We start from the raw sequence: 26,903 nt of genomic DNA, 5'->3' as shown, positions 1-26,903 counted from the left end.
GCTGCAGGGCCTGACCCTGACCCTGCAACTATTTTTTATATTCCCATTAAATGCTTCTTTGCTGTTTGCCTCAATGACCCCTGGTGGTAGCAAGTTTCACATTCTAATTAGTCTCCAGGTAAAGGCTCATCTGAATTCCTTATTGGATATACTGGCGACTATCTTATACTTATGATCCTGTTTTGGACTCCTCCCCCCCAAGTGGGAACAGACACCAATGTCTACCAATTCTGGGAAACGGTTCGGTGTCTGAAGTGCTGACCTTTGCCCTCTTCACAGAAACTCACTGACTCAAGTATCTTGAGTATTCTCTGCTTTTTTTGTCACTGAGAAAATGTCTGTTGTCTTGCAATTTTCCAACGCTGGCAATTGTAATGGGATAGCAGCTACTAATCTCATCACCACGGTAACTGTATGGCGAATACAGTTCAGGAGAAAAATACCGCGATTACTGCAAAACAAATAAGCAAGGTGAATTCATTGTAGTTGCACTATGTAGCTGAAGGAGAATTTATTCACAGCTACAAATCTGCCTGCATTTGACTGAATAGAAAACTCAAAAGAATTAAATTACTGTGGGTTTGTTTGGATAAATTTTCCCAGCGGTTTCTCCAAGGCATTTATCAACAAGGTCATTCATGCGTGGCAGCTATTTACACAACAGCTTGACAACTACTGCAGGAAAATAAGCATAATTCAGAACAAGACCCGGCCCAAATCAGCAAAAACCACGCACAATGCTATACTACAATACATAATTTATCAGAATAGGAAAGGACATTATCAATCAAATACTTGATTCACATCAATAATCTTTGTAAAACGTATTGTGTATCCCTCTCTTGGATGAGATGTTAAATCAAAGGCCCAGCTGCTCTCCAGGTGAACATAAGGGAACCCACGGCAACATTGCAAAGAGCAGAAGATCGAGTTCTCCCTACTATCCCAATCAACATCTAAAAGCAGACTATATGGTCATTATCATATTGCTGTTTATGGGAGTTTGCTGTGTACAAATTGGCTGCCGCATTTCCTACATTACAACAGCAATGACTACAATTCAAAAAGTACTTCATTGACTGTAAAGTGCTGAGGCACGGAGGGTGTGAAAGGCGTTATATAAATATAAGTAGTTGTTTGGTAGTACAGAACTTGAGTATCGCTGAAAAAATACATTTTGTCGAAGCTTTTCATCTTGCACTCATCAAGACAATAACAATGTCAGGGGAAGCAACAACTTTATACTGTATGAGAAGAGAGTGCTGATTGGATGACAAGTGGACACTGATTGGGAGAGGCATGGAGAATGCAACAGTTAATGGTGACTGACAGTTAACTGCCAAACATTGTGTGAAATTTTAAACCAGCTTGACCACGATTGGTCAAGGCATTGCCCTGAGGAATGAGTCAGCAAATGGCTGTCACTTATTTGGTTTGGCTGAAAAAGGCGCAATGTGTGAACATGTTCTTCCTGTCTGCAAAGAACAGGATCCTGTGTATTAATATATGTAGCTTCCAGTACATGCAAATGATACACTGTGATCAAGATTGACAATCTTAAATTGGTTGCCAGCGTAATTTTTAGCACACTAAGGATTATTTGGCAAATGTTGTCCAATCGCAGAATCAGATTTATGTTAGACACTGTATTTTGAGTTCTGCAAGCACAGGCTGATTGGGTACAGTCTGTACCTTGCCTGTTGCGAACAGTTGAAGGGACATGTTGTTTGATATGATCCGTGAGTCTTTGGGACATACGGTCACCTACTTAGCATCACACTAGCACTGAAATTCATATACCCCATTACTCATTTGTGTGATAGGCAGAACATCTTTTTGGCTTGATAACAGCATCCTGTTAGTGGCGAATACCACTTGTGTTGTTGCTGCACAGTAGCCGTGTGAAACAGCTAGCTTCACCTGTTGCTCAAATTTTTGAGCAACAATGAGATGGAGCAGTCAAATGAACTCCCTTTCCTTGACATACTAGTTGAAAAAACTGCTAGGGGTTCTCTTCCACGGTCTACCACAAGCCTACCTTCACTGTTCAACACACACGTTGGGATTCTTACAGTTCCACGGATACAAACATATGAATTAGGAGGAGTGGGCCACTCGGCCCCCCAAGCCTGCTCCGCCATTCAATAAGATCATGGCTGATCTGACTGTAACGTCAGCCCCACATCCCCGCCGACCCCCGATAACCTTTCACCCTTCTGTTAATCAAGGATCTATCATGTGCTATAAGATTGGCCTGATCAGCAACCTCATAAATAGGGTCCAAGCCATTTGCTCACCATGCAGGCTTGATGCTGAAATTGGGCTCATCAAAGACGTCCTGCTGGATAATGGCCACCCTGATCAGATCATTTCATGTTGTATATCACGCAAACTCATGAACGAGCCTAAGGCCATCACTTTCAGCCCAGAAAGGTGCCCAGTCTACCTCAGATTACCCTGGACGGGCAAGGTACCTAAAAAATTTGAACAACAGGTGAAGCTAGCTGTTTCACGCTGTTACTATGCAGTAGCAACAAGTGGTATACTCCATTAACAGGATGCTGCCGTCAAGCCTAAAAGACATTCTGCCTATCACACAAATGAGTAATGTGGTTTATGAATTTCAGTGCCAGTGTGATGCTAGGTATGTAGGCCGTACATTATTCCTTTTTGAAAAGGGAGAGACACAGTAGCAGGCTGAAGGAGCCAAATGACCTACTCCCGTTCCCATTTCTTATGGAGCCAAATTTTCACTCTTTACATTATTCAATCCCCCAACCTATTAGAATCGCTGCTCTCTCAGGTGTATGTTTTGAAGAAGAGCATCTAGTTATCCTGAGTGCTCTGGTTAACATGTATCCCACAATCTTAACAATTGGCATTCTTAATAAAAAATAGGTTGTTATGTGGTTATGATGACATCACTGCTTCTGGGAGCTTGCCGAATAAAACATGCTTCTGCAATTCCTACTTCACAATAGTGTAAAGTATTTAATTCTCCCATAGAGCTTTACAGCCAATGTGAAAGGTGCTGTATATATGCACGCCTTTCTTTTACAAAGTCATCACTCAAGTCACCTCCTTCCAAGGAACAAAATTGCACATTTCTTATTCATAACCTACTGGGGAAAAGCCTCGTCCTCTAGTTAAATAGCCAAGGGTTTTTTTCTGTTTTCATAAATGACTGCTTTACAGGGATTGTACACACTTCAAGTTCATCAAACAACACCTTTTGTAAACCATTAGGCACTTAGCATGCAACATTATTTCACCCATCTAAATATTTCCAACTGACTCACTTTCTAATCAGAATGAATATTGATCCCACTCTGTCAATTATTACAGGAGTCTCCAAACTCGCAGCAGAATTTTTTTTTAAAATGTGTTCATGGGATGTGGGTGTCACTGGCTAGGCCAGCATTTATTGCCATCCCTAACTGCCCTCGAGAAGGTGGTGGTGAGCTGCCTTCCTGAACCACTGCAGTCCATGTGGCGTAGGAACACCCACAGTGCTGTTAGGGATGGAGTTCCAGGATTTTGACCCAGTGTCAGCAAAGGAATGGCAATATATTTCTAAGTCAAAATGGTGTGTGACTTGGAGGTGATGGTATTCCCATCAGTCTGCTACCCTTATCCTTCTCGGTGTTAGAGGTCATGAGTTTGGAAGGTGCTGTTGAAGGAGTTTTGGTGAGTTGCTGCAGTGCATCTTGTAGATGGTGCACACTGCTGCCACCGTTCATTGATGGTGGTAGGAGTGAATGTTGAAGGTGGGGGTGCCACCTTCTTTATCCTGCTTTATCCTGGATGCTGTTGAACTTCTTAAGTGTTATTGGAGCTGCACTCATCCAGGCAAGTGGAGAGCATTCAATCACACCCCTGACTTGTGCCTTGTAGATGGTGGACAGGCTTTAGGGAGTCAGGAGGTGAGTTACTCTCCACAGAATTCCCAACCTCTGACCTGCTCTTGCAGCCACATGGCTAGTCCAGTGCAGTTTCTGGTCAATGATAATCCCCAGGGTATTGATGGTAGGGGATTCAGTGATGGTAATGCCATTGAATGTGAGTGGGAGATGGTTAGATTCTCTCTTGTTGGAGATAGTCATTGCCTGGCACTTGTGCAGCCTGAATGTTGCTTGCTACTTATCAGCCCAAGCTTGAATGTTGTCCAGGTCTTGTTGCATATGGGCATGGAAACTACAGCCGATTATCCCAACTCTAGCAGGATTATTTCTCCATCAAGAGGAAGATATTTGCAAAATATAAAGCATTCATGTATAATCAATCTTTACTAATTTTCATTCTATTCTATCTTTACTATCTTTACATCAATCTTTACTAATTTTCATTCTATTCATTTCTGACTAGGACTTGTGATGCCACAAAATGCAATCTTTTCTAATCCCCAGGCTACCTCCTCAAATTAAACTGCCCATCCTAGTTTGGCATTACCTGCTTATTTGACCTGTTATTTGAAGCAAAGCTGTTAAATGGAAATTAGAAACAATTGATTGAGCGAGTGATAATCAGTAGCTTCTCTGGTCAAATGGGGAAACCATCACCTGTAAATTTCCCTCCCAGTCATGCACCACCCTGACTTGGAAATATATTCTACAGCAGCTGGTGGAATTTAAATTCAATTAATAAAATCTGGAATTGAAAGCTAGTCTCAGTAATGATAACCATGAAACTATTGTCGATTGCCATTGAAAACCCCATCTGGTTCACTAATGTCCTTTAGGGAAGGAAATCTGGTAACTTGTGTAACTTACCTGGTCTAGCCTGCATGTGACTCCAGACCCACAGCAATGTGGTTGTCTTTTAACTGCCCTCTGAAGTGGCCTAGCAAGCTATTCAGTTCAAGGGCAATTGGGAATGGGCAACAAATGCTGTCCTTGCCAGAGACGCCCACAGCCCATGAAAGAATCAAGGGGAAAAAAAAGAAAAATATTGGGGTTCCTTCACTATCACTGGGTTAAAATCCTGAAACACCCTACCTAACAGGGCTGTGAGTGTTCCTGCACCACATGGACTGCAGCAGCTCAAGGTGATGGTTAACCATCATCTTCTCAAGAGCAATTAGGGATGGGCAGTAAATGATGGCCTTGCCTGGTATGTTCACATTCCATGAATGAATAAGTAAAAAAAAAATACATGCTTTGCCCTAGCCCAAGAGTGCAACATAAGTGCTCCACTGCCAATGAAGCCTAGCTCAGGATGTGCAACTGGTGTGATCCATGTTTAAACCAGAGACTTTTCTGGTCTATGTATTTCACTTATGCACCACTGAACCATCAGAGGTGAAAGCTTAACATTCAGCTCAGGGCCAAAAATAACAGAAAAGCTATTTGGATTTATAATTTTTTAATGAATATTCAACATCATTGAACAGTTTTGTTATCACAATACTGAGTGATGTACGCTGATGAAACACATTTTCTAATTTGCAAAACAGTTCAGTTTTTTGCTAACGTTAAATAAATAAATTAAAATAAGGAATTTCAGAGAAATTTATGTACTAAAGTGTTTAGAATGTGAAACTTGTTCCCAGAGGGAGTAGTTGAAGCAAAAAGCTTTGAATGGGATGTTAGATAAACACATCAAGGAGAGAGGAGGACATTTTGATGGGGTTTGACCAATAGGGGTAGGAGGTGGTTTGCATGGAGATTAAACAATGACATAGACTAGTTAGATGAGTGGCCTGTCTCGGTGCTGTAAATTCAATGTAACTTGTTGGCAAAATTGTACCACATCTTTCTAAATCATTCCAAAGAAACAGGAAACACTGAAAAATAAAGTAAGATGTTTAATTTTTGTTAAGAACATGTTCTCACTTTGTTTCTCCTCTCCGCTCCTCAAAGGCTCTGTGGTACAGATCCACTGACATTTTGAAAAAAAGTTGTACATATTTTTCATGATTTTCTCCCAGTAATGTACTGGAGACTCTCGTACAACTCTGGAGGGTTGGCAATTCTAACTTCCACCACTATGCTCTACTACAACAGTCATGACAGCATGTTGGAGAAACTCTTTCACCCCAAGGTCTGGAGTTCCCTCCCTAAATTTCTCCGCCTCTCTCTGCTCCTTTATAACACTCCTCAAATCCTACATCTTAAACCAAGCTTTTGGCCACTTGTCCTAATGTCTCCTTTTGGTTTGGTTTTTTTGTCTGATTATGCTTTTGAGAACCAAGGGACTTTTTTGTGTTAAAGATGTTATATAATTGCAAGTTGCTGTTATAAATTTAAAGAATGCGATGACCAATGTTCCTGCTAAGCTCACAAAGTTGTGTGGCAGCATAGCAGCTGGAAAGTGCCGCCGAGGCCTTACTCCATGATAAAGACTCCCAAGCGAGGCCACTGCAAGAAAATTGAACGGGACCCTGCGCTAAAAAAAGAAATGCCCGTGCACGACAAATACATTTCAAAAGGGTGCATGAGTAATGACCCAAATGAAGTCCTTCAAAATGTGGCTTAACTGTTTCAAACACACTCCCAAAAGGTTGAGAACATACATGAAAGCGAGGGTTACTGGTCAAATTTGTGCTTTTACGTTTAAAACAGAGCCGCATGCATCGAACGAATGACAACATCAGCCTAACGCACAAATTACATTCCAGGTACAAACCAGAAATTGCGTAACCACAGCGCTGAAGTTTCCTACAGGTCCCTTGCCTTCAGCATTTTGTAATGTTGCCCAGGTTATTCTAATATCCCCCATTTTATGAATGCATTCATATAATAAACTGAATGCTCACTTACTGCAGAAATCAGATTCCTTTTCCTCACTAAACTGTATTTTACATTGCTTCCCTTTATTGCAGCTGGACTCTGTGCTTTTACTAAAGCTTGAAGCAAAAGGCAACTTACACTTGAAAAGTAGTAAAATCCTGCCTGAAAGCAGCTGGTCTTTTGCTGCCCACGAATATCATATGCATGTTCAGGACATCTGATTTAACCATACAAACACTGGGAACATTGACTGCTACAGAGCAATCAATACTGCAGGGGACATCCTGCATTTTCATTAAAACTCCCGACTGTATTAGTCCCTAGTGCATTGTCCCAAACATCAATGCATTTATATCCAACAAGCATTAGCATCAATTGCATTCGACTAAAAGTGACACTGAATAACCAAGGTCTAGAGATATATTTATTTCATACTGACTGCTGAAAACATGGGGGGAGCAAGACTGCACACAAAGTGAGCAATGTGGTGGTGAATATTAATATTTCTCACATAGAAACCTTTTACAAAATGACTGCAACGTGAAGCAGAACTTAAAATGGCTGGAAACTAAGGGACTCCTTTCCGATAGACTTTGCTTAGCATGTCAAACCACTTATGGCGTGCAAATGAAGCTTATTATAACACCTGGCTCAAATTAAACTAAAGAGAAAGACACCTTCACCATTATGGACCAATATTCATGTATTTGGATTCAACTGGTGTGTGATTGAAACAAAAGGTTCTGTGGAAACAGAATAACCTAACTTATCACCTCTTGCATCTAACATCTTATTTTGTAAAAACAAACACAGCTCTGAAAATAATGCTTGATAAATCAATGTAGAACTTAGAAATCATAAAGACCTCAGTTAATTCTACAAAAAAAATCAATCATAAGCAAGAGTATTACCCATGCAATAAAGGTAGCAATGATCACGTGAGAATAGGTATCGATACACTGCAGTTGGATGCCTACTTACCTTGAGGATATCCTCCTTGTTGTTAATCTCTGACTCTCATTGCTAGGAAACAAAGCCATCAGCCTGTCTACCTTTTACCACAGAAATGTAGCAGTCAGTGCAATAAGTCAGCTGGTCTCAGCTCCAGCAGTTACCCCCAGCTGTTAGCAGTCTCGCTCATGCATTCACGATGCACGGTCGGCACACCAAGCAATAGACGTAGGTAACAAATAGAGAAAGCCGCACCCCACTGTTTCTGACATCATCTTGAACAAAGCCCCCTCCCTCCCCCTTCCTCCGGGAGGTCAGTGGGAGAGAAAACTAACCATTCAGGCAAAAATCCAACCTCCTGCCACTTGGTCTCAAAAGATCGATGAGCATTTGATCTTTCTCCTCTCACACTTGGCAGCCTTTTTGAATGCTGGCTGCTCGGTCAGCCGAACACAATTCATTAATTAGCCAGTTAGCAGTCTTTGTTGTTCTGCACGTGTATCCTACATAAACAAAAGCAGTTACAGGGAGAACGCTGCAAGAAGCAAACCAGCCACAGGTTTCTCGCTGAAAAACTCAGTCACAAGTCAATAACCCTACACCAGGTACACTTCAGGAGTTCCCCTTTGCAGCCCGTTTGAATTATGGGTTTCAGAGTACAGAAATAAAGCTCCCATCTGAGAATGCGAAACTCACCACTGCAGTAAGTATTTGGGGCAAATAGAATAGACGCATATTTTAAGGGCAAGCTAAGTAAACATTTGAGGGAGAAAGAAACATAAGCTATTTCTTTCTTTATGCTGATAAAATGAAATGAAGCAGGCTGGGAGGAGGTTTGTCTGAAGTAGTAACACCAGCATAATGTTGGGCTGAATAGTCTGATTACGTAGGATATATGGCACAGAAACAGACCATTTGGCCCAACCAGCTCCACTCGAGCCTCCCCCCATCTTTTCTCATCCAAATCAACCATCATAACCTCTATATCCTTCTCTATTCTTGTCTAGTTTCCCCTTAAAGACATCTATGCTATTTGCTTCAACCACTTACACTGCACCAAGTTCCACATACTCACCACTCCAAGTAAAAAAAGCTCCTTCCAAATTCTCTATTGGTTTTCTTGGTGACTACCTTATACTGATGGCTTCTAGTTATGCTCTTCCCCACAAAATGAAACATTCTCTCTGTATCCACTTTATCAAAACTTTTCATCATTTTAAAGACCTTTACTAGGTCACCCCTCAGCCTTCTTTTTTCAAGACAGAGACCCGGCATGTCAAGCTTCGAATACTGAAAGGCCTGGATAGAGTGGACATGGGGAAGATGTTTCCATTAGTAGGAGAGACCAGGACCCGAGGGCACAGCCTCAGAGTAAAGGGAAGACCTTTTAGAACAGAGATGAGGAGAAACTTCTTTAGCCAGAGTGTGGTGAATCTATGGAATTCATTGCCACAGAAGGCTGTGGAGGCCAGGTCATTGAGTGTATTTAAGACCGAGATAGATAGGTTCTTGATTGGTAAGGGGATCAAAGGTTACGGGGAGAAGGCGAGAGAATGGGGTTGAGAAACTTATCAGCCATGATTGAATGGCAGAGCAGACTCGATGGGCCGAATGGCCTAATTTCTGTTCCTATGTCTTATGGTCTTATCTTATAGTCTTTTCCTGACATGAATACCCACACATTTCTGGTATCATCCTTGTAAGTCTTCTCTGCATGCTGCTCTCCAGTGCCTCTACATCCTGCCCATAATATGGCGACCAGGACTGCACACATGTCTTTCAATGGTGCAGTTGTTTGGTGAGGAGGAAGGGGTTGGGGAGGAGGCGTGGGTGAGGGAAGTTGCATGCTGTTGGCGGTTTATACTCCAAATCTTGATACACTCACGGAGACCTCTGCCTTGAACTTCTGAGAAACTGCATCAATTGCTCTGATGCTGAGAGCTGCTTCCTGTAGCTGCATACTCCAGAACTGAGGATAGTCTCAAAATAAATGGGTTTGCCATTTACAACCAAAAATTGAGGGGAAATTTCTTCACTCAGAGGGTTGTGAATCGTTGGCATGATCTCCCCCAGAGGGTGGTGAATGCTCAGTTGTTGAGTATATTGGAGATGGAGATGATAGATTTTTTTGGGCACTAAGGGGATCAAGGGATAGGGGAAAAGAGCAGAAAAGTGGAGTTGAGGTGGAACACCAGCCACGATCTTACTGAATGGCGAAGCAGGCTCAAGCAACTGCAAACCTACTCCTGTTCCTATTTCTTGTGTCTTATGCTAAAGAAGACATTGCAGAAAATGTACTTCCTTAGTTAATTAACCAAAAAAAGAGGAGTTAAGTCAACAATACAGAAATACAAACATGGATAGAAATGTGGTACCATCTGGTTCCCAAAGATGCTGTGCGAACTCCATCGCCCCCGCAACCCCCAATTTGCACCCATCACTCCAGGGTACACCAATCCTAGTTTGAAAGTGCATGATGTAATGTGCATGAGTTTGGAATGCAAATGTTAGCCAAATGGTATTTAGGGTTACAGAACCAAGGTGGGTAGGTGGAGTTAATATAAAAAGATCAGCCATGATCTAATTGAATGGCAGAACTGAGAACAAATGTTTTCATTTTATATAATTACAGAATGTACAGCACAGAAACAGGCCATTCAGCCCAACTGGTCCACCCTTCACACAGGCCTCCACCTTTTTGTTTAACCTATCAAAACATCCTTCTAATCCTTTCTCCTTCATGTTTATCTCGCTTCTCTTTAAATGTATTTATGCTAATCACCTTAAGCGCATGCCAATTACACACATACTCACTTGTATCTATCCATACCATAGCTGAACCAACAATTGACAGAACTGACAAGTTAGTATTTAGGGTGCAAAGCCTTCTACTGATCAAAAACAGGCATAGTAATACAATCAGAAAAAGAGCTGGAGGGAGACGTAGACCTCTATGTCTAAAACTGATGAACCAGAGCTAAGTCAGGAGTGAAGTTACATGTTAGATCATGACAGTCAAATAATGGACACACGGATTAAGAAACAAAGGACTTTAAATAGTTGAAAAAGTGGAGGCCTATGGAAATAGGAGCACAAGAAATGGGAGAAGGCCATTAAATGTCTCAAATCAACTCCACCATTCAATTAGACTGCAGCTAATTTGTATCTGAGCTCCATTTACCCACCTTTGCTCCATATCTTCTGATATCCTTCCCCAACAAAAGTCTAGCAATCTCAATCTTGCGAGCTGCAATGATCCCCAGGGTCCACAGCCCCAGAGGAAAAGAGTCGCAGGTTTCCACAACTCTTCGTGTTAGAAGTATATCATGATTTTGCTCACAAATGGCCTGGGTCCAATTTTAATATTGTCTCTCTTTGCTCTGGATTCCCCTACCAGCTGTAATAGTTTCTCAGTACCTACCTAACAGGAACAACAGTAGCCATTTAGATCATCAAGGCTATTCCGCCCTCTAATGAGATCATGCCTGATCTGCCACATAAGTCCATCTACTCACCTTTTCCCCATATCCCTTAATATTCTTGGATAACAAAAATCTATCAAACTCAGTTTTAAAGCAAATGCTCTTAACATTTCAAACACCACTAAATTTTCTAATGCAAGAATTCAGACACTTGGTATCCATGGAGAGGTTGTAAACTGGATTCGAAATTGGTTGTGTGGGAGAAGACAGAGAGTGGTAGTGGATAATTGCTTCTCAGACTGGAGGTCTGTGACTAGTGGTGTGCCTCAGGGATCTGTGCTGGGACCATTGTTGTTTGTTGTCTATATCAATGATTTGGATGATAATGTGGTAAATTGGATCAGCAAGTTTGCTGATGACACTAAGATTGGAGGCGTTGTGGACAGCGAGGAAGGCTTTCAAAGCTTGCAGAGGGATCTGGACCAACTGAAAAAATGGGCCAGAAAATGGCAGATGGAATTTAATGCAGAAAAGTGTGAGGTGTTGCATTTTGGAAGGACAAACCAAGGTAGGACATACACAGTAAATGGTAGGGCACCGAGGAGTGCGGAGGAACAAAGGGATCTGGGAGTTCAGATACATAATTCCCTGAAAGTGGTGTCACAGGTAGACAGGGTTGTAAAGAAAGCTTCTGGCATACTGGCCTTCATAAATCAAAGTATTGCGTATAGGAGTTGGGATGTTATGGTGAGGTTGTATAAGACATTGGTGATGCCAACTTTGGAGTATTGTGTGCAGTTCTGATCGCCTAACTACAGGAAGGATATCAATAAGATTGAAGGAATGCAGAGAAGATTTACTAGGATGTTGCCGGGTCTTAAGGAGTTGAGTTACAGGGAAAGATTAAACAGGTTAGGACTTTATTCCTTGGAGCGTAGAAGGATGAGGGGAGATTTGATAGAAGTTTACAAAATTATGAGGGGTATAGACAGAGTAAATGCGAGTAGGCTCTTTCCACTTAGATTAGGAAAGATAAACACGAGAGGACATGGCTTTAGGGTGAAAGGGAAAGGTTTAGGGGGAACATTAGGGGGAACTTCTTCACTCAGAGAGTGGTGAGAGTGTGGAACGAGCTGCCATCTGACGTGGTAAATGTGGGCTCACTCTTAAGTTTTAAGAATAAATTGGATAGGTACATGGATGGGAGAGGTCTGGAGGGTTATGGACTGGGTGCAGGTCAATGGGATTAGCAGAATAATATTTCGGCACAGACTAGAAGGGCCGAATGGCCTGTTTTCTGTGCTGTAGTGTTCTATGGTTCTAAGAAATTGGAGGAGGTGGGAACCCTGAGGGACATATATGAAAACGAATATGTTGCGACACCCAGCTCCACCTCACCACCACCTCTCTCAAGCCCTCTAAATTACCTGGTTCCTTGCCCGAAAATCCAATATTGGAATGATATTTCTGCCCATCCACTAAGTATTAGGAAGGTTGCAGCTATTGTCTTTAATCCCCATCACAAAATCTGTTCGATAGCCACTGACCTCTCTGACAACTGTCTGAAGCTGAACCAGACTGTTCACCACCTCAGCATTTTACTTGATCTGGAGATGAGCTACCAAGCGCATATCCGTGCCATTAATAAGGCTGCCTATTTACAGCTACATAACATTGCTTGACTCTGCCTTGGCCTCAGCTCAAATGCTACCAAATCCATATCTATGCCATCATTATCCCTAGACTTGAATATTTCAATACATTTCTAGCTGGCCTCCCATCATCCATAAATTTAAGGTCATGCGAAATTCTGCTAACTGTATCCTAACTCACAACAGATCTGTTCACTCCTCTGCTCACTGACCTACATTAGTTCTCCATTATCTTCAAAATGTTCCTCTTTGTTTTCAAATGCCTTCATGATCTTGCTCCTTCCCAACTCTCTAACCTCCTCCAGCCTCGCTAGCCTCCAGCCTCGCTAGCCTCCATTGGGCTACATAAAATATACGGCACAGAAACAGGCTATTCAACTTAACCAGTCCATGCCAGTGTTTATGCTCCACTTGAGCCTCCTCCCATCTTTCCTCGTCTAAATCTATCATCATAGCCATCTGTTCCCTTCTCCCTCAAATGCTTGCCTAGCTTCCCTTTAAATGCATCTGTACTATTCACTTCAATCACTCCCTGTGGTAGTGAGTTCCACCTTCCCACCACTCTTTGGATAAAGAAGTTTCTTCTGGCGTTCCCTACTGGGTTTCTTGGTGACTATCTTATATTGACGGCCTTTAGTTAAGCTCTTCCCCACAGGAGGAAACATTGTCTCTGTATCCACTCTGTCAAAGACTTGCATCATTTTAAAGACCTCTATTGGGTTACCCCTCAGCCTTCTTTTTTCAAGACAAAAAAGAGGCCAAGCCTGTTCATCCTTTCCCGATATATACAGTCTTGCAGTTCTGGTATCATCCTTGTAAATCTTCCTTGCACCCTCTATATCTCTTTTATAATATGGCAACTAGAACGGCACGCAGTAATCTAAAAGTGGTCTAACCAAGGCTTGATGCAGGTTTAGCAAAACTTCCCTACTTTCCAATCCTATCCCTCGAGAAATAAAACCTAGTGCTTGGTTTGCTTTTTATTAAATGGCCTTGCTAACCTGCGGTGTAACTGTTAGTGATGGTATATCTGAAAAGATTTTCGTGTGGGCCTAAATTGGACAGCTCTTTCAAAGATCTGGCACAAGCCTGTTTAGATACTTATACGCATGTGTTTGTTTTGCTTCTCGAAGTAAGCTGCTGTAACCATGTGGTGTCAGCTCTAACCTACTAAACAAAAAGTGACCTAAAACTAAGCTTTCTTACAGGAAGCCACATGCTGGGAAAAAACCTTTCGTAGAATAGAACTTTATTTCTGTTCCAAAGGCTGCCTTAAAATATTCAGATTGAAACCATACCTTACTGTGAATGTGACTTGGTTTGCCATCCTATGATGGATCATTCAATATTTTTCTTACTGGGAACAGCAGCATTTACCACTTGGGTACCACAATTTTATATAAAGAGTGTCAAGGGTCTATGAAAATGCTGCGCTCCAACAGGCAACAATTCAATTACCGCAACAAGTCATTGTGCTATCTATGAAGGCACAGGCATTCATGGAATAGTACATAAGAAACACAAATCAAGGCTGACCCATTTATAGTTAGAGCAGTGAAAACAGTTGCAAAAATCAGTGTTAACTGGAGTTGACAACATTCTGGCATTAATGACGACATGGTGCACAAGGATATTACAATAGCCCATCACTTCACAACACTGAATTATAATAGAAAATATGCATAACACTGTATACTGCACAAGGCTAGGAAGCTAAAAAAGCAGCAGATTACATAATAGTAGTAGGATGAATATTGTACTTAAGTCTATGATCGATTCTACATAATGGTTCATAACAAGCACGAGAACATAACCTGGTGCATGATTAAACTAGTGTGGGAGGGAAAGATAGAGAGGGGAAAGAGGACAGAGAAGGTATGAAGTGCAAAACACAATGTGCCTCAGGAGGAGGGGCCATATTAAACCAGCATATAACCTGTCTGGAATCAGATCCAAAATGGTGCACAAATTTATGGGGTCCACAAAAAAAATTAACTAATGTTTACTGAGCAACACAAAACTAACTCTGGTTTCCGAAATTCCATTGAGCTGTGTACAATGCCACATAGGCAGGTGTTTCCTAAACATTTAATTATATAAATAGCCCAACTCGGTCTGTTCCCCACCAAAAGAATCTCATGTTTATTTACGTTACCTTTTCTGTAGAACTGAAATAGTACATTGGTGTTTTACCATTGCTATTGCAAGGTCAGCATGCTTTTATAACCTGCTCAAAGTTTTGATCACTTCACTGCATAAAATCACAGAGAAATAAAATACTGATTGTAAAATACAACAGATTGATAATAACCGATCATTTATCATGATAACGAATTTCTCCTTGGTTGACCAGGGACTATCATTGGTGGAAAGAAGTCATCAAGTTGTCCATGGCCAAAGAGGATACATATTTCAACTCAGGAGAGAGGGTAAATCAGTGATAAACTTGTTAGCATTCCTGACCAAGCACATTGCAAGCAAAGTAGTGGGGAAAGGGCAGGGGTTAAGCACATGGTAAGCAAAGTGATGCGGAGGTGAGGTGGGGGAAGGCACTCCTCACACACTTAAAATGCATTAAGCACAAGGTAGAGAGGATATACTCAGTGGCTTACTATGGATTACAATGGATTGTGACCTTTAAGTTTCTCAGTGATAGGGGAAAGAAAAAGGTGCATTTCTCAGGTTGCATAACGTGGAATGGATCATATTGCATTTTTTGACATCAAAAGGTTTCAGACAGGTTTCAGCAACTCACCAAGGCTCCCTTGAAAGCACCTTCCAAACCCATGACCTCTACCACCTAGAAGGACAAGGGCAGCAGATACATGGGAACATAACCACCTACAAGTTCCCCTCCAAGCTACAAACCATCCTCAATTGGAAATATATCACCGTTCCTTCACTGTTGCTGGGTCAAAATCCTGGAACTCCCTCCCTAACAGCACTGTGGATGTACCTACACCACTGGGACTGCAGCGGTTAAAGAAGGCAGCTCACCACCTTGTCAAAGGCAATTCAGGATGGGCAATAAATGCTGGCCTAGACGCCACTGCCCACATCCCATAAAAGAATTTTAAAAATGGGTCATGGGCGACTTCTTGTAATTGATGTCTGCCATGAACAAAATAAGTTGGTCAATTTGATGACTTACTTTCATGATCAGTTGACGTTATTTATTGACAAACATTTTCTCTACAAATTTTGCTTAAAGTTCATAATGGATTCTCCCAGCCCTGCTGACTGAGAAGGCATTTAACAGTCCTTTGCCAATGCACCATTAAGAATGATTAAAACAAGCCAATTACAAGTTTGTCGCTGCATGATAACATAAAATAAGCTGATTTGATGTTTAAAAAAAAACTTTTGAGACTTCATTTGAATTTAACAAAACAGAATTTTAAGAAGTCACATGCCTCCCAGTTTCTTGGTTTGCTAGAATCTCCTGACTATTTCATGGAAACATTGTGTTGGGTACAAGGTTATGGTGATAAAACAGACAAGTCATTATCTTTGATGCCAGAACAGTGACTCCTGAAACACACAAATCATGATGCAGAATTTTCTTTCAAAAAAGGTCACACAGCCTACTATTCATGTTATAGAATTATAAAAATCATACAACAATGTATGAGGCCATTTCGCTCATCATGCTTGTGCTGGCTCTTTGCAAGAGCTATCCAATTAATCCCTCCCCTTTTCCCCACAACTCTAAATTTCACCGTTCCAAGTACTTATCCAATTCACCTACTATTGAATATACTTATATCCTGCTTTCAGGCAGTGCACTCCATATCATTACAATTTGCTATGTAAAAGCTATTCTCATTTCCCCTCTGCTTCTTTTGCCAATTATCTTAAATCTGTGCCCGCTACTTGCGAAACTTCCAACTAGTAGAAATAATTTCTCCCTATTTACAATCAAAACCCATCATAATTTTGAACACCTCTATTATATCTCATTTTATACATCTCTACTCTAAGGAGAATAACTCCAGATTCTCCGGTGTCTCCACTAGTCAGACATAGTCACAAGGACGTTTCAGAGTTCTTATGAATTATACACAAGGAGTTGGGGGGAAGCAAACAGGATTTTTGCTTCAGGTTGTTACTCAGTAATTTCTACTGGAAGTATGTGTCTGTGCTTCCTTCAGACGAGAACAGGCTTGTGTAGGGCTTTTGTCCCCTCCCACCCACCGTTGCGAAATGGCTCATCAAAACTTGCTGTCCAGGTTTACACAAAGAATTCCCAGTCAGGTGGGGCATCCACAGAAGCATAAGCCAGTGAGTCAATGCCTTCAGGAGGGGAGGTGAGAGAATAGGGGATGGGTGAGCAAGCAGAAACAATCAGTGCTGAATTCAACCGCTTACAGCATTAATTGCGTAAGATAGCAAGCGGAGGCAGAGAAATAATCAGTTAGTTTTGCAATCTCTCACCCAGCATAATCTGTGGTTCCAAAAGGCTCATACAACAAGGACCCTACACTTACCGATTACGAGGCGAACACCCTCTCTCCCAGTTTGCCATCTCAGCTTCCAACAAGACTGGTCCATTCATCACCATCCCATTTGCATGTGCTGCAGAGAAAACAGAACCTATTTATGAGAAACTCTGATCAGATTACGGACAAAGTGCCTATCAACATCATTGTGTCAGCCAATGAGTGAGAAGTGGGCAGCAACCATGGCAGGACTCGCAGCAAACAGTCTACTTAAAAAAAGGAGTATCTCAGAACTACAGCAAACAATTCATGAGTGAAACTACAGCGACGTCTCCCGATAAAATAAGTGTTAATTCTCCAGGAAAATCAGTGATTGGAGAATAGTTACATGAGACAAACTCTGTGCACAAAATCGATCCCGATCGCATGCAGCAGCGCGGTCTGCAGGCGTAATAGATAGGGGGAAATTAGCCAATCATCTCCATTCTGGGTGGGTGCAATGGTGTCACTATAGGCAGCTGTTTATGAGTCCCGTAGGAGCATTACACATTGAAGAGAAACAGCGGTGAACTGTTAAAGAGCACTTACTCTCTTACCAGAAGCTGCCTGAATGCTGTGCTTCTTGGATCAATGCCAGATTCAGAAAATCATGCAATCTATTTTGGCAAGTGAACAATTTTCAGCTGCACAGGTTCCACAATCCCATCCAAGCCACAGACGATTTCAAAGTAAAAAATAGTTCCGCAATCTGCGTGGTGTCAATTTTACCACCTGTACCATCCAAAATCAAATTGCAACGCCAATTTTTCTGGGGAACATTCCCCTCTAAACTTATAACCCACTGCAATGAGATTCTTGCACTAAACCTTTACCCGAGAGGAAAGCTTAAATTTTGCTATTTCGCAACTGTCCTTGTAGAACCTTATAGCATAGAAGGTCAGTTCGACTCAGTGTTCCTGTGTCAACTCTTTGAAAGAGTTATCCAATTAGCCCCACTACCCCACTCTTTCCCCTTTTTATCCCCATCATGGTCTTAACAAATTCACATCTTAAAAATTCCTATTCAATCTGTTTCCACACTCCTTTCTGTCATGACATTCAGGTCATAACAAATCACTACCTTAAAAATCGCTTCCTCATTCCACCTCTGGCTTTTTTCCCAGCTGACCACAAGGTGAAGGAAATCGTCAAAATTTGGAAAGCCATGAATCTAGAAACTCTCAGCTGCCTTTGGATAAAGTGAGCAGAAATCCTTGATTTTGGACCAAAGAAAGGCATTATAATTTGGGGGTTTTTAAGTTAAATATTCTACTTGGGTTCACAGGAGCACCAATCACTTCTTTAAGCAGACCTTGTTTCCCCAATAGTGTGGAGTGTGCCTTTACCTGCTCAGTATCTGGGTACATTGGCATGTAAGCCACCTCATCTTCAGTGGGTGAATTAAATTTATAACTCCATCACACACATGATTCTAAACTAATAGACATTTATATAATCAAGAACGGGTAAGAGCATTTGGTGCAAAAAAACCCCACAATATTTACAATCAATGCACACTTTACTCTCAATCTATTGAAACAGTAAAGATGCTTCTCCCTGAGTTATTTATAAATACACAGTCATAGTTGCTCTCGTCTTAGATGGTAAAACTTACAATGGTGTCATTTACTTTAAGCAGTTCCTCTGCTGGCTTCAGACTATCTACTGATCTTGTTGCCCAGAGCCCTGTATGAGGTCAGACTTCGAACCACAGAGCTATCCATCAAAGTCACATCAAATACCTGCCTCCAGACACTCAGCATCTCACTTCAGAGCCAAAGCAAGCCAAGATTGTTCAGGCTCAGGGTAGTCCAGCAGTGATGCAGATTCAACTAGTTTTCTTTATATATGCGTTCTTATGAAGTGAGCATTGCTGGCAAGGCCAGAATTTATTGCCGATCCCTGATCATCCTTCAGCAGCTGGTGGTGAGCCACCTTCTTGAGACACTGCGGTTGTGCAGTTCAGGTACACCCATGTGCTGTTGGGGAGGGAGTTTCACAGTTCTAAGACAGCCAATTACAGTGCAGCAGCAGAGCGATCAAACGTGATCTTTTGCTGCTGTTCACGACAGCGCAGCAGGGCGGAGAAGGAAACATTTATCCTTGGATTAATACCCGGAAAAAAGTTACGTGAACAAAGCCATTTTCCATGAACTTACACAGTTGCGTCCAATTGAATATCAAGAAAGATATGAAGATGTTGGCACGTTTCCTGTTACATTCAGTGCCAAAGAATGAGTTAGGGCTCCCACTCAGATGTTGAATTGTAAATTCCAGAATCAAGACCAAGAGATGAACCTGAATAAAACGCTGAGTAAATTAGAATTTGAGAAGGCCATTAACATACAGGATCCATGGTTTTATAAATACCTAAATTCAGATCAAAGGCAAGGAAGTTATGCTAAACCTTTATGAATCACTGGTTAGGCCTCAGCTGGAATTGTGCATTCAGTTCTGGGCATCACACTCTAAGAAGGATACCGCTGGGTCAAAATCCTGGAACTCCCTTCCTAACAGCACTGTGGGTATACCTACACCGCAGGGACTGCAGCAGTTCAAGAAGGCAGCTCACCACCACCTTCTAAAGGGCAACTAGGGATGGACAATAAATGTTGGCCCTGCCAGCGAAGCCCACATCCCGTGAATGCATAAAAAAAATGATTTCCCAGATGGAAATTCCGAGGGATGAGGGGCTTCAGTTATATGGAGTGCTGGGATTGTTATCTTTTGAGGAAAGAACATTAAGAGGAGGTTCGATAGAGATGTTCAAAATTACGAGGTGTTTTGACAAAGCGGATAGGGAGAAATTGTTTCTACTGGCATTATCGAGAGGGCACAGCTTTAAGATAATTGGCAAATGAACAAGAGAGGAGATGGAGAATATTTTACTTTTAAACACAGCCATCTGGAATGCACCCCCTGAAAGGATTGTGGCAGCAATGTCAAAGGTAATCTTCAAAACAGAATTAAATACTTGAAAAGAAAACAGTTGCAGGGATATGGAGGAAGAGCAAAGGATTGGAACTAATTGTACAGCTCTTTAAAAGAGTCACAATGGTCTGAATGTCCTCCTGCTACGCTGTATAATTCCATTAGCTCTGAAGTGCCTGCTGGAACATTGGAACATAGGAATAAAGCAGTAGGCCATTCAGTCCCTTGAGCCTGCTCCACCATTCAATTAGGTCATGGCTAATCTTCTACCTCAACATTATTTCCTGCACTATCTAGAAATTTATCGATCTCCGTCTTGAACATAATCAGTGACTGAGTCCCTCCACAACCCTTTGGGGTAGAGTATTCCAACAATTTACCACCCTCTGTGTCAAGAAATTCTTCCTAATCTCAGTCCTAAATGGCCTACCTCTTCTTCTGAGCCTGTGACCCCTGGTTCTAGACCCCCACCCCCCAACCTCCCCAAATCAGGGGAATCATCCTTCCTGCATCTATTCTATCGAACTCTGTAAGAACTTTGTATGTTCCAATGAGATCGCCTCTCATTCTTCTAAACTCTAGATGATACAGGCCCAGGCTGAAAATTCTGTGCTAAACTTGAGGGCTTTGGCACCTCAACTTCATGCAGCAAAAAGCTGATCCAAGCCATTAATAAAACATTGCCAAATGTTGGATTTAATCATCTGAGATTTATGGATTTCTTGACTTCCCACCTGCATGCATCTTACATTTCTTCTCCACAAAATTAGCCAATTAATGACAATTATTTTCAGATTTATGCAAATCATTCTAGCTGAAAACAAAAACCATCAAATAAAAGTTAACCTAGGCACACAGCTATTAGCATTTCTTTCCCTAACAATAGGAACATAGGAAAGTGCTGGAATTGTTGTGCATCAATACAAAAAGGCATCGGCAGGCACCAGTTTCCTACATTCCAGCAATGATGATTCTTCAAAAGTCCTTCATTGGCCACAAAGCAATTTGGGGTGTCCTGAGGTCATGAAAGTGGCAACAGAAATGCGAATCTTTTCTCATTTCACATTGAGTGCAGAATGCCAGCGCATGACCAGCAATCATGCCTTTTTCAACTTTAAATCTCAAGGGCCAAAACACATAGTACAACAGAAAGCTCAAAAAAAAAAATCGATGAATGTGAAACAATCTGGCTCGGTGCCCAATGCTGAGGATTAATTGCATTCAAAGGCAATTAAGTAGATGGAATAAATGCTGACAGATGGATTTGAACATGAATAAATGGAAGGCAATACAGCAAACGTGGGGAGATAATGAATTTGTGCCCATTAGTACAGATAGGAAGGAAGAAAGAAAAAATCGTGGTACAACTATCGACTACACACTCAATGATCATCAATGCAGCTAATTAAGACTAGAATGTATTTTAATTCACTGCTCATGGCTTGAGTGGTGCAGCACATGGAGAGTCAAGATCCAGGCAAAGCTAATTTGGAAAGCATGGGGATAATTGTTCCAGGGTGTGCAGGTGTAAAGTCATTTTAAGCCAAACATAAGAACACAGGTGATAGGGGCAGTAGGCCATTCAGCCCATCAAGCCTGGTCTGCCATTCAACTGGATCATGGTTAAGCTTCTATGTCAACACCATTTTCCTGCATTATCTTTAATATCTTGAAATCTATCGACCTCTGTCTTGAACATACTCAATAAGTGAGTCTCCACAGTCTTCTGGGGTAGAGAATTCCAAAGATTCACCACCCTGGGTGAAAAAGTTCCTCCTCATCTCAGTCCTAAATGGCCTACCTCTTATTCTGAAACTGTATCCCATGATTCTAGAACCCCCAGCCAGGGGAAACATTCTTCCTGCATCTACCCTGAAAAGCCCTGTAAGAACCTTGTATGTTCCAATGAGATCACATCTCATTCTTCTAAACTCTGGCGAATACAGGCCCAGTCTCCTCAATGCCTCCTCAGAGGACAAACCTGTCATCCCAGAGATCAGTCTGGTGAACCTTCATTGCACTCTCTCGTGCAGTATAAGGGTATCTGGCATAACAAGGGTCTATGTGGGACTGGGTACAGTGCTGCCCACAGTGTCATGTAAACAGGCACATGATCTGAGACCAGAGAGAGTTGTGGACTGGATAAAGACCTGTGTGGAACCAAGCATGGAGTTAACTCCTGGCTTGGACAATACCCTGTATATATGTACATAGTTAATCAATGTTATCTATAAACATTTAACATTTAACCATACAAGATTCAGAACATCTCCATGAGAGACCTACTGAATATACAACAGCTCTATGGCAAGTATATCCTTCCTTAGGTAAGGAGGCCAAAGCTGGACGCAATACTCCAGGTGCAGTCTCACTAAGGCGCTATACATCTTCAGCAAGGCTTCTTTACTCATGTACTCAAATCCTCTTGCAATAAAGGCCAACATTGCTTGCTGCACCTGCATGTCCGCTTTCAGTGATTCATGAACAAGGACACCCAGATCCCTTTAGACATCAACACATCCCAATATCTCACCATTTAAGAAATACTCTGCATTTCTGTTTTTCTAACCAAAGTGGATAACTTCACATTATCCCTCATTTATTCCATATGCCATGTTCGTGTCCACTCATTTGTCTAAATCCCCTTAAAGCCTCTTCACCTCCTCCTCACCACTCACATTCCCATCTAGTTTTGTATCATCAGCAAACTTGGAAGTATTACATTTGGTCCCCACATCCAAATCATCAAAGAATGTGAACAGCTGGGGCTTCAGCACTGATCCTTGCAATATCCCACTAGTCAAACTCAGAATGATCCATTTATTCCTATTCTGTTTCTGTCTGTTACCAATTCTCAATCCATGCCACTATATTACCCCCTTTCCTATGTGCTCTAATTTTGCTTACTAACCTCCTGTGTGGGGCCTTAGCCATGGTTGGATCATCTTTCCTGCTGGGTTTTTGTGCCTCAAAGGAATATAAATGTGTTATAAACCATGTATTAAATCTTTAAATGCTAGCATTGCATGTCTACCATCATACCTTTTAATGGAGTTTCCCAATCTACCACTGTCGTGAAGCATTTAATGTATATAATATTTTGGAAAATATTTTTCTTTTAAAATTGAGGTTTGGTCTCTGGGTATGTCTTAATTGGATTAAAGCCAGCTAATCTGGACACTTTGATGTACTAGTTTGAGATGTAAACAGAGACAGTGTGCATTTGCATTTTTTGAAAAGAGCATTCAGGAAGTGGGGTGAAAATTGACGCCTTTCTAGCAGCTACCAAGCCATATGTTTATATTACTAATAAAATTGGCATTATGAAAGGGGTTTCATTGTTAAAAGGTGTTCAAAGAGGTTGTTGATACAATGAGAATTAACATTCAATGGGGCTGGTAACTTCAGTAGTTTTCGGGTGTGCAGGCAGAGACAATGTAAGATCAAAAGGCAGCTGCAAGCCTCCAACTGGCTCCACAGTGGAAAGAACCTCATTTTGAATTTGTACGGTAAAAATGCTTTGCCTGGTGTTTCGGTTAAGGCTATGGGTTGCTGTTGCCTTAATGGAGATTAGTTTGGGAATTTGTTAAAAGTTATGATAATAGTAATTTGTAGCCATGTGTATATATTTTAACCTTTGTAAATAAATAAAATGTTGCATTTAGCTTAATGTAAAACTTCAAGAACTGATGGTCTGATTCCTGAATTTAGAGTCGCATCTCAAACACAACACTGAAAATTATTGATTATGACAGTTGTTTAAAGTTTTCCTCTGGGATTTTTAAATAACTCAGCTATACCAACTGCATCGGTCATAACAACCACAGCCAACTTGCCCATCATACCTTCATAGTTTCCTCTGTTTAGATTGAAGACCCTGGTTTCAGATTGAAGTACATTATTTTCAAACTTAACGTAAAATTAATGTTATATCCGTCACTCTGTTTTTTAAATTTCCTTTACAATCCTCATAGATGCATTTAGGGGGAAACTAGATAAACACAAAAAGAAGAAAGAAATAGAAGGCTATGCTGATCAGGTTAGGTAAAGAGAACTTGGAGAAGGTTGATGTGAAGCATAAATACTGGTGTATTTAACAGGCCACAAATGGCCTGTTTCAGTGCTGTACTTTATAATTCTTTATCCACAACTATAATGGAAATTGTGACTATAAACCTGTCACTGAAGAGGAAACAGAGATGGGATGTGTGCATGCTGGATGGCTAGAATGTAGCTTGGATTGAAGGCTTGTGTGGTTCAATGTTGAAACTACCACAATCTATTCAAAAAATATGCTTTCACCTTGTTTTACCAATTTGCCACAGTTATAGTTCTCCACTATCTCCTCTCCCACAGGAGTTAACTCTTTACTGGGATAGAACCTCACAAATGCCAATCTCTGTCCATTATCTTAGCCAAGTGGTCTTTACTCATCTATAAGTTTGGGTACTGAGCAGACTATTGATCAGTGAGGATATCACAGTTAACTGGCTCCTGTCCTCCTTCCAGCAAGGGTCACCGAATAGCAATAATAAATGGTAACAGTGGCTAAATTTCACTTTCTTGGTCCAAGGCTGCCCACTATAAAGTTAGTGAGTGGTCCAACACAGAATCAATCGGACATATAACTTGAGAACCTGGTTGTTCCGTGTTGCTGAGTTACTCACTGCAACCTCAGGAAGCTTCCACCCCAAGCTGTCTGATTGCAGACCAGCTGTGTGTGACAATTAAACATTAAGTTAATTAATGATGATTCCCAGACACTTAAAAAGAAAACCCAAGAGAATTGCCACAGCTAATGCTAGCTGACAGTGATGGACAGAGAGCAATTATTTATTTTCAGAATAGGGAAAGCAAGGGAGAAATTGACTTAAATGTGAAAGTAATTTGTAGATGGATTTGTGGTCTAATATGAATGAAATACATAGATTGTATGTAAGTCTAAGTAGAAGGCAGACAACAATACAACTTTGTAGTCAGTGTATCGTAGACTCTAGCTTTGAATGCCCCCTAACAAGTTAAGATTTGATGCCGAACTACTCCTGGAAAACATGAAATGCATTGCAGCAAAACTTATAGGTCCCTTTCATTTATCAAAAAGGTGCTTTCTGATCTATTCTAATAATCCCCACCCTTACAGTCCTGTGCCTCTCCAAACATTATTCCCTTCTCAACTAAACACAAAAACTAATTCTTGACCGATTTCCATGTTGCCTACTCCACAATTTCTTCTCCCTTCCCCGGCACAACAGGAGCTCGACAGTGCATATAACGTTTTGTGAAGGGCACGGCACATTTCAGGCGTCACATGTGCAAATCTGGGTCGCGAACAAACCAGGAAAAGAAGACAGCCATCCTTTCCTGTTGTTTTGCGAGAAATTTACCCAGCAATACCTCCAAATTGGCATTAATTACCAAATGGCATTGAACCTCCTAACATGCTTATTTACAATAAGATGATCCATCCTTAATGATCTCGGGCAGCTTGCTCACAATTCCCATTAGTAGCAGGATAATTGGTGTGATATGGTTTATTGCTTCTGTCTTATAAATCAGACTTACTGTGAGCAATGCTATGGGAGATACCGGGACACCGTGGTCCACTCCTCCATCACCCCCTACTCCTCAACCCCCACTTATGGCACCTCCCCATGCCCACGCAGAAGATGCAACACCTGCCCCTTCACTTCCTCTCTCCTCACCGTCCAAGGTACCAAACACTCCTTTCAAGTGAAGCAGCATTTCACTTGCATTTCCCCTAACTTAGTCTACTGCATTCATTGCTCCCAATGCAGTCTCCTCTACATTGGAGAGACCAAACGCAAACTGGGCGACCGTTTTGCAGAACACCTGCGGTCTGTCCGCAAGAAAGACCCAAACCTCCCTGTCGCTTGCCATTTTAACACTCCACCCTGTTCTCTTGCCCACATGTCTGTCCTTGGCTTGCTGCATTGTTCCAGTGAAGCCCAACGCAAACTGGAGGAACAGCACCTCATCTTCCGACTAGGCACTTTACAGCCTTCCGGGCTGAATATTGAATTCAACAACTTTAGATCTTAAACTCCCCCTCCCCCCATCCCCACCCCGTTTCTCCCCCCCTCCCACCCCCGCTTTTTTTTCAATAATTTATATAGATTCTTCTTTCCCCACCTATTTCCATTATTTTTAAATCTAAAACTAAAACCTTGTTAGTCTTTCCACCCCACCCCCACTAGAGCTGTACTTTGAATATCCTGTCTTCCATTCTTAATTAGCACTTTTCTTAGACAAATATCACCACCTTCAACACCTCTTTGACCCTTTTGTCTGTGACATCTTTTGATTATCTGCTCATCTCCACAATCACCACACCCTCAATGTCTCTCTCCCCCACCCCCCCGCCCCCAACCCACCTTAAACCAGTTTATATTTCTCCCTTCTTCTAACTATGCTTCAGTTCTGCCGAAGGGCCATGAAGGCTCGAAACGTTAACTGATTTCTTCTCCGCCGATGCTGCCAGACCTGCTGAGTTTTTGCAGGTAATTCTGTTTTTGTTTTGGATTTCCAGCATCCGCAGTAGCTTTTAGCTTTTTGTTCTTATCTATGGGAGATACGTTAGTCAGTATGGAAAATAACATTTTACATTTACTCCCAGAATTTGGGCATCCATGGCTGCCCTGAGGAAGTGGGGATGGATCTTCTTGAACCACTAGGTGTGGATTAATACAACTGAGTGACTTACAGGGCCACATCAGAGAGTAT

The 26,903-nt window shown here is 41.6% G+C and overlaps 1 protein-coding gene across 1 annotated transcript in view; it reads right to left on the bottom strand.

Annotated features, from left to right (window-relative positions):
- gpsm1b (G protein signaling modulator 1b) overlaps window positions 1-26,903 on the bottom strand; it is a 247,444-nt gene that overhangs the window by 208,848 nt on the left and 11,693 nt on the right. Inside the window, exon 2 of the mRNA XM_078550101.1 lies at window positions 17,241-17,328. Coding sequence (XP_078406227.1) covers window positions 17,241-17,328 — 88 coding nt within the window. The remainder of the gene's footprint in view (window positions 1-17,240; window positions 17,329-26,903) is intronic.

This window comes from Cetorhinus maximus, chromosome 10 (assembly GCF_964194155.1).
Source record: "Cetorhinus maximus chromosome 10, sCetMax3.hap1.1, whole genome shotgun sequence".
In the NCBI taxonomy this organism is placed as follows: Eukaryota; Metazoa; Chordata; class Chondrichthyes; order Lamniformes; family Cetorhinidae; genus Cetorhinus; species Cetorhinus maximus.
This window is presented reverse-complemented; position numbering and strand designations above follow the sequence as displayed.